Source organism: Aquarana catesbeiana, linkage group LG12, assembly GCF_042186555.1.
Source record: "Aquarana catesbeiana isolate 2022-GZ linkage group LG12, ASM4218655v1, whole genome shotgun sequence".
In the NCBI taxonomy this organism is placed as follows: Eukaryota; Metazoa; Chordata; class Amphibia; order Anura; family Ranidae; genus Aquarana; species Aquarana catesbeiana.
Window position 1 is genome coordinate 144,477,849 of NC_133335.1, and position 20,450 is coordinate 144,498,298.

At 44.9% G+C, this 20,450-nt stretch overlaps 1 protein-coding gene across 2 annotated transcripts in view; it reads right to left on the minus strand.

The window, feature by feature from the left end:
• Positions 1-20,450, minus strand: part of BRCA1 (BRCA1 DNA repair associated) — a 589,423-nt gene that overhangs the window by 219,564 nt on the left and 349,409 nt on the right. For both annotated transcript variants that reach the window (XM_073608372.1, XM_073608370.1), the window contains one exon: positions 9,628-9,929. In XM_073608372.1, the coding sequence (XP_073464473.1) occupies positions 9,628-9,929 (302 nt within the window). The remainder of the gene's footprint in view (positions 1-9,627; positions 9,930-20,450) is intronic.

The window sequence follows — 20,450 nt, forward strand, 5'->3', positions numbered from 1 at the left end:
CCCGGAAACCAGCGAAGACGTCCCCCCACCCACACTGCGGATGAGGGTGCCTCTTCGTGCCCGAAGGAGCCCTATCTGGGGGTCTGGAGAAGCCCACTCTCGGTTTGCCCGACCAGGGCCACTTGGGACCTCCTGAGGGGGGCTCGAAAGACTTTGAGCCTTTGTCAGTGGACCCTGAGGGAGGAAAAAACTTTGTGTGCCGAGAAGGAAGGGCCACGCTTGCGACTTGGCCCCTTCCCCTTCTTTGACTGTGGAAGAAAAGCACTCTTCCCCCCCTGTGACACTCCTAATGATATCATCCAGAGTACCCCCAAACCAACGATCGCCTTGAAGCTAGGGCCTTTTTAGAGGCCTGGTCTGCAGTCCAACACTTCAGCCACAATACCCGTTGAAGCACTACCGCTGCAACAGATAGTTTAGAAAGCAAGGGAGCCGAGTCCAAAGAGGCATCGCAAACAAACTGCAGCCCCTGGACCAGTTGATCCGCTAATTCCGTGAAGGCAGGAGGAAACTGGTCATCTTCCAGGTCACAGCACAACAGCTTCGCCCATTCTGTCAGTGTTTGAGACACCTGAGCAATAGCCAAAACCGGCCGAAGTGCTGAACCCGCAATAGAGAACATAGTGCAGCTCAGAGACTCTGCCTTCCTGTCAGCTGGGTCTTTAAAGGCCGGAGAGTCCTCAACCGGAATCATAGTGGTTTTGTTTAACCGAGAAACCTGGGGATCCACCGCAGGTGGAGGTGCCCGTTTTTTGAGCAGACTCTCCTCAAAGGGATAACCAACAGCGAAACACGTTGGGATCCCAAAGGGGCGTTTTGGACGCTCCTATTATTTATAGACAAACTTGTCAAAAAAAGGATAGATAAGGGAACACTTTTGCTGCGCGAGGCGGGTTGTGGGTGCCAAAGGGGATCGGCACCTCCACCGCAGCCATGGTTGCATCCTCCATTTTTAAAGTTTCCCGCACAGAAGCAATCAGTGGGCCCCGTCCACGGAAACCAAATCAGATTCAGGATCTGACGCGACAGATGAAGCAGGGGAAGGCGAGAGCGCTTATTGCTAGTCTGCCGCCCAAGAGCCACCTCCACCCGGGACACAAAGGACTCCAGGGCCGCCGTCAGTGTGTCAACGGATGACTGGGACCCAGAGGGACCTGCAGCCTCTGACAGGGAGACAGGTGGGGAAACCTGCTCCTGAGACTCCATAGGAGAGAAAAAAAGAGAGCCCCACACCAAGAGTGACCACTACAATGGGACACCCCCCACACCGGTAGTGGTACTGGACCACCAGGACACCCCACCTGCAGCAGAGAGAGAAGGGATCCCCAGACTCACCACCCCACCAGAGTAGTGCTTGCTGCCTAAGATGTAGACCTGCACACACGTGGCGTCCAAGGGAGAAGAAAACACAGGAGTCAGCGCCGGGTTAAAAGGAGGAGCTTCCGCCTGCTAAAAAGGCCGTCCTGGGCTACACAGTAATGGCCGCCGTTGCCTAAGCCAAAATCCACCAAATCATGGCCGCCGAGCCACACAAACATGGCTGCTGGCCATAGGAAGTCATCAGGCACTAGGGAAAAGGACGCTGGCTACAGCAAAATGGCCGCCGGCTGTGCTACACGAGACTACCACAGATGCAGGAGAACCCTGTAGCTTCCCAGGATGAGAACGAGAGAGAGAGGATCTGGGCACCGGACTCAGTGCCCCCCCCCCCGTAAGCACAGCACTTGGGCGGCGCGCACCACCAGTACTCAACCCCGTCCCCCAGGACCCACTACAGGCATACTACCCCATATGGAGGGGGGGGGAGTTGGGTTACCAAGGGACCTCCAGGGCCATGAAAAGAGGGTGCAGGGACAGAGGGGAACCACAGGACCGAACGACCCGGGGAGGGGGCCACGTCCACCACAAAAAAACCCAAACAGGAGAGGGGGATATTTACTCACCATACCAGGACCAAGCGGGCACCACTCCAGACAGAACTCGCAGGGCCAGCCCCTGTCCAGTGGGGCTATGTCGCGGTTGACCTAGCGCGTAGCTGTGGTCTGCACGAGCTCGCTGGCCAGACTGGGGTGACCACTGGATCGAATGTCCAGACTGTCGTTGATTCCAAATCTCACCGGAAAAATCCAGAAAAAAACAACAAACTAAAAAATAAAAATTGCCAGGACAAGAGATCCCAGCAGGGAACTAGGTCCTTACTCCTGACAAGGCAGAAAAAAAAACTGAAGGCCTATAGCAGAGAGGGGGGTGTATATCACCTAGGACTGCCCATGGGCATAGCCAAGTCTTTTTTTTTTTGGCTAGTGTCCTACTCCTGTAGGGGGTAATATAACCCTATGGTTCTGAATAAAGAAGACCACCAATGATCGAATGAGAAATACCTATTTAGAGCTATCTTCAGGCTGGTCACCTAACTCGCGACCGCTTTACAGCTCCAATACATGGCTTCTGCAGGAGGTCACGTGATCTTCCCGGCTGACGTGAGAGGGAGATCTTGGCCCCTCCCGCAGAAGCCATGTAGCCATTTTAGAAATGACTTACATAGTGTGGTATGGCTCTACTAGAGGGGCTGGCAGTGATTTAAAATTTAGACTTAAACACTAACATACCCAGTCACAGTGTATTCATTAGGAAGATGCCGCCATTATTTCCCGTTTCAGTTTTAAAACTATCTGCATAACCTACCTGTTTACTGGTAGTCAGCCTAACACTACATATTTGTCCAATCAGGAGGCAGGTGACCACAGAACCAGAAAAAGGTGAAACGAAATAGAGGTGTGGCATCCATTAAATTGCAGTGTGGCAGAGCTGTGTCAATAACAAAAGTGCAGAAATACAATTCCTTTGGGAAAAGTTTCAAGTGGTTGTTACCATAAAAAAAATGGATCCTGTTCCTTTAAAGCATGAATAACAGCACAATGCTTGTGCAGTGTAATTTGGTTCTTTGTATAATCTAAAATACCTGGCTGATCCTGCCTGGTTCTGCCCTCCTCTCTGTAAACTGACCATGTTTATCGTGGCTGCTGAGACACGATACCGTGGTCAGTTTAAGTGCTTCCATCATCCCGCTGTCTCTCCTCTGTCATCTCCCCCCCCTCCAGCTTGTCAGCTAGTATTAGTGTCTGCCCCTTCCCTCCTGTTACTAAAATAACTTGGCTATTTAACCACTTGAGCCCCGGACCATTATGCTGCCTAAGGACCAGAGGTCTTTTTCCAATTTGGCACTGCGTCGCTTTAACTGCTAATTGCGCGGTCATGCAATGCTGTACCCAAACGAAACTTGCATCCTTTTCTTCCCACAAATAGAGCTTTCTTTTGATGGTATTTGATCACCTCTGCAGTTTTTATTTTTTGCGCTATAAACGGAAAAAGACCGAAAATTTTGACAAAAAATGATATTTTCTACTTTTTGTTCTAAAAAAAATCCAATAAACTAAATTTTAGTCATACATTTAGGCCAAAATGTATTCGGCCACATGTCTTTGGTAAAAAAAATGTCAATAAGCGTATATTTATTGGTTTGCGCAAAAGTTATAGCGTCTACAAACTAGGGTACATTTTCTGTAATTTACACAGCTTTTAGTTTATGACTGCCTATGTCATTTCTTGAGGTGCTAAAATGGCAGGGCAGTACAAAACCCCCCCAAATGACCCCATTTTGGAAAGTAGACACCCCAAGGAAATTGCTGAGAGGCATGTTGAACCCATTGAATATTTATTTTTTTTGTCCCAAGTGATTGAATAATGACAAAAAAAAAAAAAAATATTTACAAAAAGCTGTCACTAAATGATATATTGCTCACACAGGCCATGGGCCTATGTGGAATTGCACCCCAAAATACATTCAGCTGCTTCTCCTGAGTATGGGGATACCACATGTGTGGGACTTTTTGGGAGCTTAGCCGCGTACGGGGCCCCGAAAACCAAGCACCGCCTTCAGGATTTCTAAGGGTGTAAATTTTTGATTTCACTCTTCACTGCCTATCACAGTTTCGGAGGCCATGGAATGCCCAGGTGGCACAAACCCCCCCCAAATGACCCCATTTTGGAAAGTAGACACCCCAAGCTATTTGCTGAGAGGCATGGTGAGTATTTTGCAGCTCTCATTTGTTTTTGAAAATGAAGAAAGACAAGAAAAAACTTTTTTTTTTTTCTTTTTTCAATTTTCAAAACTTTGTGACAAAAAGTGAGGTCTGCAAAATACTCACTATACCTCTCAGCAAATAGCTTTGGGTGTCTACTTTCCAAAATGGGGTCATTTGGGGGGGTTTTGTGCCACCTGGGCTTTCCATGGCCTCCGAAACTGTGATAGGCAGTGAAGAGTGAAATCAAAAATTCACGCCCTTAGAAAGCCTGAAGGCGGTGCTTGGTTTTCGGGGTCCCGTACGCGGCTAGGCTCCCAAAAAGTCTCACACATGTGGTATCCCCGTACTCAGGAGAAGCAGCAGAATGTATTTTGGGGTGTAATTTCATTTAGTGACAACTTTGTGCAAAAAAAAAAAAAAAAAATTTGTCTCTTTCCCGCAACTTGTGTCGCAATATAAAATATTCCATGGACTCGACATGCCTCTCAGCAAATAGCTTGGGGTGTCTACTTTCCAAAATGGGGTCATTTGGGGGGGGTTTTGAACTGTCCTGGCATTTTATGCACAACATTTAGAAGCTTATGTCACACATCACCCACTCTTCTAACCACTTGAAGACAAAGCCCTTTCTGACACTCATTGTTTACATGAAAAAGTTATTTTTTTTTGCAAAAAAATTACTTTGAACCCCCGAACATTATATATTTTTTTAAAGCAAATGCCCTACAGATTAAAATGGTGGGTGTTTCATTTTTTTTTTTTTCACACAGTATTTGCGCAGCGATTTTTCAAACGCATTTTTTGGGGAAAAAACACACTTTTTTAAATTTTAATGCACTAAAACACACTATATTGCCCAAATGTTTGATGAAATAAAAAAGATGATCTTAGGCCGAGTACATGGATACCAAACATGACATGCTTTAAAATTGCGCACAAACGTGCAGTGGCAACAAAATAAATACATTTTTAAAAGCCTTTAAAAGCCTTTACAGGTTACCACTTTAGATTTACAGAGGAGGTCTACTGCAAAAATTACTGCCCTCGATCTGACCTTCGCGGCGATACCTCACATGCATGGTGCAATTGCTGTTTACGTTTGACGACAGACCGCCGCTTGCATTTGCCTTAGCGCGAGAGCAGGGGGCGACAGGGGTGCTTTTTTTTTTTTTTTTTTTTTTCTTTATTATTTTTTTGCTTTTTTATCTTATTTTTAAACTGTTCCTTTCATTTTTTTTTTTTTTTTTAATCATTTTTATTGTTATCTCGGGGAATGTAAATATCCCCTATGATAGCAATAGGTAGTGACAGGTACTCTTTTTTTTAAAAATTGGGGTCTATTAGACCCTAGATCTCTCCTCTGCCCTCAAAGCATCTGACGACACCAAGATCGGTGTGATAAAATGCTTCCCCAATTTCCCAATGGCGCTATTTACATCCGGCGAAATCTAAGTCATAAAATGCTCGTAGCTTCCGGTTTCTTAGGCCATAGAGATGTTTGGAGCCACTCTGGTCTCTGATCAGCTCTATGGTCAGCTGGCTGAATCACCGGCTGCATTCTCAGGTTCCCTGTTGAGACAGTAGAGCCAGAGAAAAACACAGAAGACCGGGGGGGGGGGGGGGCATTCCCTCCCACGGCTTGTAAAAGCAGTCTAGAGGCTAATTAGCCGCTAGGATTGCTTTTACATGAAAGCCGACCGCTGGCTGAAAAGAATGATACCAAGATGATACCTAAACCTGCAGGCATCATTCTGGTATAACCATTCAAAGTCGTGAATGGCGTACCTGAAGACAAAAAAATGGTTAACAATAAAGCACAGTAAACGGTAAAGTATAAAAAATTGCATACCTGAAAAGCAAACATGATAAAACATAATAACAATAAAACATTGCAGAATAGAATACAGTAAAAAAGAGCAGAACAATAGAGAGAGAGAATAGAGAGAGAGAGAACAATGAAACGACAACTATTTTTTTTTATTTTATATATATATATATTTTTTTTTTACACTTTTTTTGTAACTAACTTTTATAACGGTAACCGGTTCCAGGTTCGGGTCTCTCAAAATGCGATGGCATCTTGGGAGACCCTGTGAAAGTGTGCCTAGTCTGTGCAATGCTGTACCCTACGCTAATACTCAACTAGTGAATGGTAGCGTTCAAAACATTCACCAATGCAAAGACCAGGATTGTCAGGACAGGAGGGACAATAATAGCGGGTGTCACGCCTATATCCGCGCTTGCTGCAGACACAACATCTTTTTTGGGGGTCTTTGTTGGGTAGGGGTACTCGGGAGGACATAAAGAAAATGCCTCTCATGCAGCCGACTGCATTTGGTTGGGGATGTGAATGGGGGAAGTACGGGCGCTGCAGAAGCGGTGGGTTCCCAATTAGGATTGGCGAATGCAGCAGGAAGGGCATTATGGGCACGACGGGCCTGTGTTTGTCTTCTTGGTGGCAGCGTGACACTACTTGTGCTTGCCACCCCACCAGCTTGAACTGCACTTATGGGACTCGCCACATCACCAAGTGTTACTGCAGTGCTGGTTTGACTACGACCGGGGTGTACTAGGCCGCTGGTGCTTGCCAGTTCAATAAAAAGCTACCAAAAAAACTGTTAGCGATCGCAGGGATCAGGCCTGACTCTGCGAACGCTGCAGTTATGCGTTAAGTGTTTTGTAAGTGACAGTGATCGATCGATACTGCACTTGGGTGGGCTGGGGTGGGCTGGGCTGGGCCGGGCGGAGGGGCAAAACGCAGGTGCTAACAGGTATCTGGGCTGATCCCGCTAACACTGCGTTTTTGGGAACCCTAAACTGCTGGGGACGCTAGTATAGATCTGATCGGACCAGATATTGATCCGTTCAGATACTATACCACTAAGGGAGGTGTACGGCGCGTGCGTGGGTGTTAGCGGTACTGGCGCTAACCTGACGCTGCCTGGGGCTGGTGCTTGCCAGTTCACCAAAATGCTACCAAAAAAACTGTTAGCGATCGCAGGGATCAGGCCTGACTCTGCGAACGCTGCAGTTATGCGTTTAGTGTTTTGTAAGTGACAGTGATCGATCGATACTGCACTTGGGTGGGCTGGGCGGAGGGGCAAAACGCAGGTGCTAGCAGGTATCTGGGCTGATCCCGCTAACACTGCGTTTTTGGGAACCCTAAACTGCTGGGGACGCTAGTATAGATCTGATCGGATACTATACCACTAAGGGAGGCGTATGCTGCGTGCGTGGGTGTTAGCGGGACTGGCGCTAATCTGACGCTGCCTGGGGCGACGCATATCACCGCCGGGCGATCAGGGGGCTAAACCTTTATTCGGTAATAAACGGCGGGTGCCCTGACACTATAAAAAATAAACAAACTAACCAGCGTCACCTGTAACAGTTATACGGTGATCAGTGGTGAAAGGGTTAACTAGGGGGCCATCAAGGGGTTAAAACATTTATTCGGTAGTATATGGGGGTCCCTGTCGCTATAAAACGCTGACGGCGAAGCTAAATATTTAGGTCCCTAACTAGCGTCACCAGCGACACTAATACAGCGATCAGAAAAATGATCGCTTAGCGACACTGGTGACGGGGGGTGATCAAGGGGTTAAAACTTTATTAGGGGGAGTTAGGGGGGTATCCTAGACCTACAGGGGGCTAATACTAACTGTCCCAACACTGTAACTGTCACAAACTGATACCAATGCAGTAATCAGAAAAAAAAAAAAAAAAAAACTGCTGGTGTCAGTTTGTGACGGGGGGGGGGGGGGGGGTGATTGGGGGGGGATCGGGGTGTTTTGTGTGCCTGGCATGTTCTACTGTGTGTGTGTAGTGTTGTGCACTCACATACCTGTCTTCTCTCCTCGGGCCGGAACGGAAATTACCGAGCCGAGGAGAGATGACATCATTTCCTTTGCTGCTGTTTAGCATACAGCAGCAAAGGAATGATTCGATTGGCCGGCGGCGATTTCGAGGGGGAGCCACGAACGGATGGCCTCCCCCTCACCTCCGAGGGACAAAAGACGACCGCCTCGGGCACCGGGGGGGGGGGGGGGGTGTCCGATCGGACCCACCTCCCGCGGAAGGCAAATCACGTACATGTACGTGATTTTGCCTGTCCGTGCCGCCTTGCCGACGTACATCGGCGTGAGGCGGTCGTCAAGTGGTTAATACAATCCCCGGTTTTAGATAACATTATGTGTCCCAGTGTATGCGCTTTATAAAACAAAATGCCATTTTATACCTTACTTCAGAGCGTGGCTCACGTGACCTCCCGCCGCTCTCCTCCTCCTGGCTGACGTCAGAGGGAAATTTTAAGCCCCTCCCACTGTAGCCTTCAGATCAGGAAGAAAAGGGGTGGGCAGTCAAGCGAGCACAGAGAGGCGCTCTGAAATAGGGTATAAAACTACATTTTTTAAATAAAGCACATACACTGGGGCACAATGTAGTGGAACACAGGGTATTGTATGAACAGAACGAAGTGGATTTACAACCACTTTAATGGAGGAGGTTAAAAAGTGTTGACATAGGTCAATAACAGTCTATCACTGTCACTTCCCAAACGTCATATGGCAACAACATCATGAACATACCAAGGTATAGTAACAGAAAATTACCACATGTAAATAGGGCCAAAACAACTAATCGATTAATCGACAACTAATCGATTATGAAAATAGTTGTCAACTATTTTCATAATCAATTAATCGGCCAGCTGAATAGTTGTCCTGCATACAGAATGCATTATTTGTTTACATATCAGGAAATACAATGCAGCACACATACAGCTCAGTACACCATCCATACATGTGAGTAAGTGCATGAGAAGTTGTGAATGTGTGAGGAGCAATGCCTCATGGGACATGTAGTCCTGGGCAGGAAGTAAGTGGTTCTAAAGGCAGAAGTTTTTTTTTTTTTTACCATGCTATAGGGGGCACTCTATACTATAATTTGCAACTTACTATTTGGGCACTCTGAAGCCAGGAGGAACCCAAAAAAGGAGAATCAGGGCTGCTCTGTGCAAACCACTGCACAGAGCAGGTAAGTATAACATGTTTGTCACATTAAAGACTCTGTGCAGGGAAGATCAGCATTTGAACCCAATAAAGGTGGAGGCCAATGGACTGGAGGTAATATAAGGCATTACAATTACATTTAAAGTAAACTTTTACCAGTATTGTGCATTATATTTAAAATGATCATATCCATAAAAAAAAAATAAAATAAAAAAAGTATCAGCTTTTAGTACTGCTTTAATATAAAATATTTATATCTCCTTTCCACCCTTCATGTCTGACCCCTTACTTTCACTGTTTCACAGTATAAATTAACCCCTTACATGGAAACCCAAATAGAGCCAATAGAATTATTTCTGGTCAGGAACAATCATTCAAGATTAAGATATGCACTGAGACATTTGCAAGTGTCTACTATGGTATTTACTATTTTATTATACCTAAATATAATTCCACATTATGCATTACATAATAAAGGGTTCATTACTGTATTTCCAAAGCAGGAAAAGGAGGAAAAGTACAAAAAGTTTACTTACCAGCTCACTCTGACTAAGGCCTGATGCCACAATGGAAAAGTTTCTCCTGTTAGGTACTACAGGAATCTTGCTCGATGCTGAACCCTTTCTACTTCGTATAGGTGATGTGAATATGGGAGATGAGCTTCTCTTACTATCACCAATATTTGTCTGCTGTTGGGACTGCTGTTTAACCTCTGTAGAATCCCTTTGTCTGTGAGTGGAAATTTTGTTCATTGCTCCATTACTCTGAGTACTTCGCAGGCATCTTCTTGGGGAGGCTGTAGCTTGGTTTAGACTAGTTGCTGGGGGTTTACAGGTATCTATATTACAGTAGAAAAAAGACAACAGAAAAAAAAATAAAAAAATATATATATATATATATATATATATAATTGCACAAGTCTCGCAAATTTGAGAAGATGCAATTTGATATATTTAATAGCTACATCTGAATTTCCTGGTTAACAGGACTGTGACAAAAATTGAAATACGTTTTGTAAAGAAAAGCTATAAGGCTGTGTTTCCCTGCATTCAATTTGCATGTCAGAGGATTGTGACCTAGGGGAGGAGGTGTAGATCACACTGGACTGACTTGATCAATCACTGCTGTAGGTTATGTAGGGTGTGGGCAGATGGGAAGAGTTGGTTTCCAGAAGTTTGTGCCCGATTGGAGGAAAAAGTGGTGGTGAGCCCTGTAAGGGCCTGAGCTGCTACCTCAGGGTACGGTCTTGTGGTCGACTCCGCGTTTGCTTTGAAAGAATTGAAAGTAAAGGAGCGCCCCATATCCAGTAAATGCAGGTATTAACCACTTGACCACTGGGCACTTAAACCCCCTTAATAACCAGACCAATTTTCAGCTTTTGGTGCTCTCACATTTTGAATGACAATTACTCAGTCATGCAACACTGTATCTATATGAAATTTTTGTCCTTGTCCTTATTCACACAAATAGAGCTTTCCTTTGGTGGTATTTAATCACAGCTTTCTTCATATATTTTGGCCAAAATTTATACTGCTACATATCTTTGGTGAAAAAATAACCCAAATCGGTGGATATTATTTGGTCTTTGTGAAAGTTATAGAGTCCAAAAGCTATAGTGCCAATATTTGAAAATTTCCCACAATTCTTTGCAAAATCAAGTTTTTTTTTTTCTCACAAAATTGTCATATTAGCAGGTTATTTCTCACACACAGCATATGCATACCACAAATTACACCCCAAAACACATTCTGCTATTACTCCTGAGTATGGCGATACCACATGTGTGAGACTTTTACACAGCGTGGCCACATACAGAGGCCCAACATGCAGGGGAGCACCTTCAGGCGTTCTGGAGTGCCCAGGCCAATTCTGAAATTTCTCTCCTACATGTAAAAATCATTACTTATTTGCTAGAAAATTACATAGACCCCCAAAACATTATATATGTTTTTTTAGCAAAGACCATAGAGAATACAATGGCGGTCATTGCAACTTTTTATCTTGCACGGTATTTGCGCAGCAATTTTTCTAACGCGTTTTTTTTGGGAAAAAAAACAGTTTTGTGCTTTAAAAAAAAAAAAAAAAAACAGTAAAGTTAGCCCAATGTTTTTGCATAATGTGAAAGATGAAGTTGCGGCGAGTAAATAGATACCCAACATGTCACCTTTCAAAATTGCACGCGTTTGTGGAATGGCGCCAGACTTCACTACTTAAAAATCCCCATAGACGACGCTTTAAAATTTTTTACTGGTTACATGTTTTGAGTTACAGAGGAGGTCTAGGACCAAATTTATTGCTCTCGTTCTACCGATCGCAGTGATACCTCACATGTGTGTTTTGAACACCGTTTTCATATGTGGGCGGGACTTACGTATACGTTCACTTCTGCATGCTAGCACACAGGGACAGGGGCGCTTTAAATTTTTTTTTTTTTTTTTTTTTATTGTTCATTTTACTTTATTTATTTTAGTTTGACGCTTCCCCCCCCCCCCCCCCAAAAAAAATTTTGACCACTTTTATTCCTATTACAAGGAATGTAAACATCCCTTGTAATAGGAATATGGCATGACAGGTCCTCTTTACAGTAAGATATGGGGTCAATAAGACCCCACATCTCACCTCTAGGCTGGAAAGCCTGAAATAAAAAAAAATAATAAAAAAAAAAAGATCCTGGCTTCGATCGTAGCATTGAGTCGGTAGAAGCACCGGAGGGCGGTGGGAGGGGGGGGGGTCCCCTCTCGCCTCCGGTAAGAACGACCAAGCAGTGGAACAGCCACTATGATCATTCTTATGGTGTAGGGAATCGCCGGCTAAAAAAGTTGATATCTGAATGATGCCTGTAGCTGCAGGCATCATTCAGATATCCCCGCACAAAGTCAAGGACGTCGTATGACAGCCGGCGGGCGGGAAGTGGTTGAAACGCATTTTTTTTTAACACAAAGTTGTCCATTTATACAATATTTCTATCACATAGCATGTACATACCAAAAATGACACCCCAAAATAGATTCTCCTACTCCTCCTGAGTACGGCGATACCACATGTGTGAGACTTCCACAGCCTGGCCACATACAGAAGCATGGCAGAGTATGGCCGAGTATGGCTGAGCATGGCCGAGTATGGCTGAGCATGGCTGGGTATGGCTGAGCATGGCCGAGCATGGCAGGGTATGGCCGAGCATGGCCGAGCATGGCAGGGTATGGCCGAGCATGGCAGGGTATGGCCGAGCATGGCAGGGTATGGCCGAGCATGGCAGGGTATCACAGAGTATTGCAGAGTATGGCAGGGTATTGCAGAGTATGGCAGGGTATCGCTGAGTATGGCATGGTATTGCCAAGTATGACTGGGTATGGCTGGGTATCACAGAGTATTGCAGAGTATGGCTGGGTATTGCAGGGTATTGCACAGTATTGTGGGGTATTGCAGAGTATTGCACAATGTTGTGGGATATTGCAGAGTATTGCACAGTGTTGTGGGGTATTGCAGAGTATTGCACAGTGTTGTGGGGTATTGCAGAGTATTGCACAGTGTTGTGGGGTATTGCAGAGAATTGCGGGGCATTGCGGAGTATTGCACAGTGTTGTGGGGTATTGCACAGTATTGCAGGGTATTGCAGGGTATTGCAAAGTATTGCACAGTGTTGTGGGGTATTGCAGAGTATTGCACAGTGTTGTGGGGTATTGCAGAGTATTGAACAGTGTTGTGGGGTATTGCAGAGTATTGCAGGGCATTGCAGAGCATTAGGGATGGCTGAGCATGGATGGATGGCTGGATGTCACTGAGCAGCGCTGTGGGCACTACACATCCAGCCCACAGTGTACCGATTTGACGGAGCGATCACATGGTAAACGGCCGCGATTAGCGGCCATTTACCGGGATCTGTGATGAGGTCACGGATGTGTTCGGGTGCGCGCTCCAGGGGGCGCGCGAGAGGGGAATTCTGGGAGGGCGTCCAGGGAGTTAAGAAACCGCCCTGTAGCCGTCATTCGGCTTTGGGTCGGTTGTTAAGTGGTTAAAGATGTTTTATTTGAAGTTTCAGCAATAAAATTAGGGCAATGCATTTCAGGGGACTAAGGTTTCCCCTTCATCAGGGTCGCTAATAAAAGTTGTTAAAAAAAATGTTAGCTGTCCAAACGCTGACTATGTGTTCAGAGGCACTGAACACATAGTCAGCATTTGGAAATCTATCGGTCCGATCTATGTGCCAAAGGCACCCCCCAACAGGATAATTTTTTAACAACTTTGGCGTTGGCCTCATTTTATTGCTGAAACTTCAAACAAAACATCTTTAATACCTGCATTTACTGGATACCAGGTGCTCCTTTACTTTCACTTCTTTCCAAGGAGATTGTGTCCGGCTCCCTATGGATCAGTTCACACATCTCCGGAGCAGCTCCAGTGCGAATTGCACAGGAGTCCTGTGCGTCTTCTGGTCCATCTTTCAGGTCCGAATGCAGCTAAAAATGTGGGCTTAAATCTCACCTGAAACGGAGAACAGGGAGGCACTGGACCCCTGCTGTGAGCCACTCCGTACTGCGGTGTGATCCCAGCCTAAGAGTTCATGATCACAATAATGATAAAAGGCTTTTTTAAAGGAACTGAATTTCATACAGGAGACCCTCATTAAGTAATGAAGGGCCAATCCTTGCTTTGATGATTTCAAAGCTGCCAAATTCAGGGCTATTGCACATAAAGGGAACCTGTTATAAAAAAAATATAGATTTTTGTGCTCGTTTATGAAATCCATTTCTTAGAGTACATCACGGGACACAGAACAGGCTATAAATCATGACTTTCTGGATTATGCACCACCTATAGGCGAGGGCACAATGGCACTCACCTATAAAACAAAAAACAGAAGTCCCCTATATATCCCCTCCCCCTACGGAAGCTCCTCAGTTTAGAAGTAAGCAATGAACCCCAAAGGGAGAGAGACCTCTTTGTCCCATTATATACTCCAAGAAATGGATTTTACAGGTAAGTACAAAAATCCAATTTTCTTTTTCGTACATCACAAGACACAGAGCAGGCTATAAATTCATGACTACCTTAGATGTCCCGAAACAATGATGAGGAGGGAAGGGAGACATAGCAACTATCGTTCCGACCCAAGAACTACTACACAGCCAGCCAAAAGCAGTATCTTCAGCAGCCTCCACGTCCACCAGGTAAAACCTTGTAAAGGCATGTACCGACAACCATGTTGCAGTTTTGCAAACTTGAGCCACTGATGCATCATGATGGATAGCCCAGGAAGCCTCCACACTTCTGTTAGAGTGCTCCCACACTTCTACCAGTACTTCTGGTAGAATGTGCCCCTACTTGAAAAAGTGGAACCTTCCTCTTCAAGCCATAGGCTTGGGCAATAAGCTGACAAATTTATTGTGAAATGGTCGACTTAATAGCTACCAGGACATTCAAGGACAAACAATGAATTACATAGTTACATAGTAGGTGAGGTTGAAAAAAGACACAAGTGCAACCTATGTGTGTGATTATATGTCAGTATTACCTTGTATATCCCTGTATGTTGTGGTCGTTCAGGTGCTTATCTAATAGTTTCTTGAAACTATCGATGCTCCCCGCTGAGAACACCGCCTGTGGAAGGGGATTCCACATTCTTGCCGCTCTTACAGTAAAGAACCCTCTGCGTAGCTTAAGGTTAAACCTCTTTTCTTCTAATTTTAATGAGTGGCCACGAATCCTGTTAAACTCCCTTCCACAAAAAAGTTTTATCCCTATTGTTGGGTCACCAGTACGGTATTTGTAAATTGAAATCATATCCCCTCTCAAGCGTCTCTTCTCCAAATAGAATAAGTTCAGTGCTCGCAACCTTTCCTCATAACTAATATCCTCCAGACCCTTTATTAGCTTTGTTGCCCTTCTTTGTACTCTCTTCATTTCCAGTACATTCTTCCTGAGGACTGGTGCCCAGAACTGGACAGCATACTCTAGGTGTGGCTGGACCAGAGTCTTGTAGCGTTTGCTTTGTTAGCAGCAGCTTGGCATCGCATATCATTGCTAAGCCTATCATCTACTAGGACCCCCAGGTCCTTTTCCATCCTTGATTCTCCCAGAGGTTTTCCCCCCAATGTGAAGATTGCATTCATATTTTTGCCACCCAAATGCATTATTTTACATTTTTCTACATTGAACCTCATTTCCCATGTAGTTGCCCACCCCATTAATTTGTTCAGATCTACTTGCAAGGTTTCCACATCCTGCGGAGAAGTTATTGTCCTGCTCAACTTAGTATCGTCTGCAAATACAGAGATTGAACTGTTTACCCCATCCTCCTGGTAGTTTATGAACAAATTAAACAGGATTGGTCCCAGCACAGAACCCTGGGGGACGCCACTACCCACCCCTGACCATTCTGAGTACTCCCCATTTATCACCACCCTCTGAACTCACCCTTGAAGCCAGTTTTCAATCCATGTACTCACCCTATGGTCCATGCCAACAGACCTTATTTTGTATAGTAAACGTTTATTGGGAACTGTGTCTAAGTGCCTGGTATTGAAGTGGTTAAACATTGGTGCTACATTGGCTTTTCTCCAATCAGCTGGTACCATTCCAGTCAGTAGACTGTCAGTAAAAATTAGGAACAATAGTCTGGCAATTACTTGACTGAGTTCCTTAAGTACTTTTGGGTGCAAGCCATCTGGTCCCGTTTTTTTTTTAATGTTAAGTTTCCCAAGTCCAATTTTAATTCTGTCCTCTGTTAACCATGGAGGTGCTTCCTGTGATGTGTCATGAGGATAAACACTGCAGTTTTGGTTACTGAAGCCCCCCCGATTCCCTCGTGAAGATTGAAGAATAAAATTCTATACCTTCTCCATCCACCCATCCTTTGTAACCAGATGTCCTTCCACGTTTTTTATGGGGCCAATATGGTCTGTCCTCCCTTTTTTACTGTTTACATACTTAACCACTTCCCACTCGCCCACGTCATATGACGTCCTGGGCTTTGGGCGGGTATATCTGAATGATGCCTGTAGTTACAGACATCATTCAGATATTGCCAGTTTCGGACGGCGAATCTCTACACCATAGGAATGATCATAGCGGCCGTTCCACCGCTTGATCGTTCCTATGGGAGCCGAGAGGGGACGTCTCCCCCCTCCCGCCGCCCTCCGGTGCTTGCTCTGACTCACCGTTACGATCAGTGAGGCGGAGAGCGGATCCGCCAGCGCCGGATGTAGATCATAGAGATTTCCGGCGGACCAGATGGTCGCCGGAGTCTCTATGATCATCGGAGGCCGGGCGCGATGTTATGACGTCACGCCCGGTCTCTCCATTCAAAAAAATGGCGCCGCTTCAGCTGGGAAGCGGTGATAGTTTTATTTTTTATTTTTTTTATTTCAGGCTTCCCAGCCTAGTGGTGAGATATATGGTCTTATTGACCCCATATCTCACTATTTAAGAGGACCTGTCATGTTATATTCCTATTACAAGGGATGTTTACATGTTTAAAAAAAAAATTGTTAAAATAAAAAAAACAAAATATAATTATCAATAAAAAAAAAAAAAAAATTTTAAAGCGCCGCTGTCCCCATGTGCTCGCACGCAGAAGCGAACGCATACGTAAGTCCTGTCCACATATGAAAACGGTCTTCAAACCATATATGTGAGGTATCACCGCAAACGTTGGAGCGAGAGCAATCATTTTGTCACTAGACCTCCTCTGTAACTCAAAACATGTAACCAGTAAAAAAATTTCAAGCATCGCCTATGGGGATTTTTAAGTACCGAACATTGGCGCCATTCTACGAGTGTGTGCAATTCTGAAGCGTGACATGTTAGGTATCTATTTACTCGGCGTAACTTCATCTTTCACAATATGCAAAAACATTGGGCTAACTTTACTGTTTTGTTTTTTTTTTTAACACAAAACTGTTTTTTCCCAAAAAAAAGCGTTCGAAAAATTCCTGCGCAAATACCGTGTGAGATAAAAAGTTGCAACAACCGCCATTGTATTCTCTAGGGTCTTTGCTAAAAAAAAACATATATAATGTTTGGGGGTTCTATGTAATTTTCTAGCAAAAAAATTATGATTTTTACATGTAGGAGAGAAATGTCAGAATTGGCCTGGTAAGGAAGTGGTTAAAGAATTTCTTTGGATTTTTTTTTGCTCTCCTCCGCTATGTGTCATGTTCTATCATAGCCATCCTTATTGCACCCTTACATTTTTTGTTGCATTCTTTATAAAGTCTGAATGCTGAGGATGATCCCTCAACCTTGTATTTTTTGAAGGCCTTCCCCTTTGCTTTGAAATGCATTTTTACATTGGAGTTAAGCCATCCAGATCTTTTGTTTGCTCTTTTAAATTTATTACCCAATGGGATGCATTGGCTAATGCCCTTATTTAATATGCTCTTAAAGCAAACCCATCTCTCCTCCGTGTTCTTTGTTCATAAGGGTTTATCCCAATTTAAGCCTTCTAGCAAGGTTCGTAGTTTAGGGAAGTTGGCTCTTTTGAAATTCAGTGCCTTTGTATTCCTCTTATGTTTCCTATTTGTGTGATTTATACTGAAGCCAATTGACCTGTGATCGCTGTTACCTAACTTGCCCCATATATTCACATCCGTGATCAGGTCTGTATTGTTGGAAATCAGTAGATCCAGTAACGCTTTATTTCTAGTTAGTGCGTCTACCATCTGACCCATGAAATTGTCCTGCAAGACATTTAGGAACTGGCGAGCCTTAGATGAATGTCTGGTTCCCTTCCCCCAGTCTATGTCTGGATAATTAAAATCCCCCATTATGATAACACCTCCCATCCTTGCTGCTAATCCAAATTGTGATAGGAGATCTGTCTCCCCCTCCTCCCTCGGGTTAGGGGGCCTATAGCATACTCCCAGTATTACTTTCCCCTTAGCTTCATCCCTTTGGAGCCCTACCCATAAGGATTCCACCTCCTCCCTAGCTCCCTTAGTGGTGTAATCTCTCACATTCACTTGTACATTATTCTTGATATATAGGCATACCCCTCCCCCTTTTTTACCCTCTCTATCCTTGTGATAAAGGGTATACCCTTGAATGGTTGCCAGCCAATCATGAGAGCTGTTGAACCAGGTCTCTGAAATTCCCACAAAACCTAAATCCTCCTCGTACAACAGTATCTCTAGTTCACCGATCTTGTCCACCAGGCTCCTGGCATTGGTGAACATGCCACGTAGTTTAGACCGGTCGCATGTTATCCTCTTATTGGGTGTTCTGAGATTGCAACTAGGACTTGCTACTATACTTTCCTTGGGTTTATGTGCTTTAGTCAACCGGTCACTAATGCCCCCAATACTACCCTCTGGAATATGTTCCACGCCGACTATCTCTACCTCTGGACCCTCCCTCCATAGCCTAGTTTAAAAACCCTTCTAACTTTTTGGTCATCTTCATTCCCAGCTGATCTGCACCCTCCTCATTTAGGTGCAGTCCATCCCTTCTATAGTACTGGCTATCGACTGAGAAGTTGACCCAGTCCTCCCGGAACCCAAACCCCTCCTTACTACACCAGCTCTTCAGCCACTTGTTTACTTCCCTAATCTCCCTCTGCCTTTCTGGTGTGGCTCGACGTACCGGTAGTATTCCTGAGAATACTACCTTGGAGGTCTCCTTTTCCTCAATTTAGCTCCCAAGTCCCTAAAATCTTTCTTTAAGAAATTCCATCTGCCTCTGACTTTGTCATTGGTGCCAATGTGCACCATGACAGCCGGTTCTTCCCCAGCCCCTCCCAGTAATCTATCCACAAGGTCCGTGATGTGCCGAACCCGAGCCCCTGGTCGACAACATACAGTTCGGCGCTTCAAGTCTTTGTTACAGATTGGCCTCTCTGTCCTTCTAAGAATTGAGTCCCCTACCACCAGAATCTGGCTTTCCTTTTCCTTTGCTTCTCCCCCACTGTCACTGGAGGAGTTCTTCCCCTGGCAGCTAGGAGAGTCCCTCAGCTCCAGCAGTGCTGGTCCCTGACTGGTTTCACCAATGTCACTCAATGGAGCGTACTTATTGGGTTGCTCCAGCCCAGGATCGGCCTCCCTGGCACTCCCCCCTCTACTCTTTCTGATTGTCACCCATCTACTCTTTCCTAGTGCCTGCACCTCTTTGTCTCCACCTGCCTCTGTGCTGGCCCCCGCCGACACCTGTCCTGACTCTCCTTTAGTATGGAGGGACTTCTCAGTGCTGACAGTTGCTTCCCTAGATTCAGAACCTGGGCTTCCAGGGAAACAATGTGTTAACATTGTGCACAGCAGTATTCATCCTCGATCGGATGATCAAGGAACGCATACATGCCGCAAGATGTACATCGAGTCGCCTACCTGCTCGCAGACCTACGTGCAGTCGCAGACCTACGTGCACCTGCAATACAAAAGTACACAATACACAAGTACTAACAGTCCACACACACTACTCAGACAACACTCAGTTACTCACACTACACAGGTACTATGATCTCTGTTATAACCAACTGCCTAATTGCCACAGACATTTTCAGATACATCCTGACAGCCCAAATCACAACAGATGTGTGTAGGACTGGGAAAAAAATAAAGGAAAGACAATGCCCTGAATAAAGTGTAATGCTGCACAGGGCTCTGCATCTGTAGGGTTCAGCACTAAATTGGCCGCATACAGGCAATCCCTGATTAAACATGCACTTCCATCATAGTGGGGCCCAGGAACCATCCATCTTAGCGTCCCAGCTATAGGAATGGATCCCCATCCTAGATGGAACCAGTTGAGAATCTGGTATTACTATACAGAGAGTTGTACTTCAGTGACCATCACCTTTGAGACACTGAGGTACTTTCGGAGTGGGAAGGGTTATATAGGGAGACTTCCTGTCTGTGTTTTTCAGTCAGTGTCCATTCACCTATAGGTGGCACCTAACTTAGGTAGTCATAATTTATAGCCTGCTCTGTGTTCCATTAGGTACGAAAAAAAAAACTTTAGTAAAAGTAATTTTCAAGTGGAGTGGTCAGGAGGGTCATTTATTACACTTCTCCAAAAGAAGCAAACTACCAGGAACAATACAATTTTCCAATTGCTGTTGAAAAATAATAGGATTTTTATAACAGCTTACCTGTAAAATCCTTTTCTTGGAGTACATCATAGGACACAGAGCCTTAAGTAATTACTTAATGGGTTATGGGCCACCTTCAGGTGTTGACACTGGCATACTCAATACAGGAAGTTGACTCCCCTATATAACCCCTCCTCCTTCCCGGAGTACCTCTGTTTTTGTAGCCAAGCAATATACTTAAACTCTATAAAAAAGAGAGGCAGGACCTCTGTGTCCCATGATGTACTCTAAGAAAAGGATTTTACAGGTAAGCTGTTATAAAAATCCTATTTTCTTTAT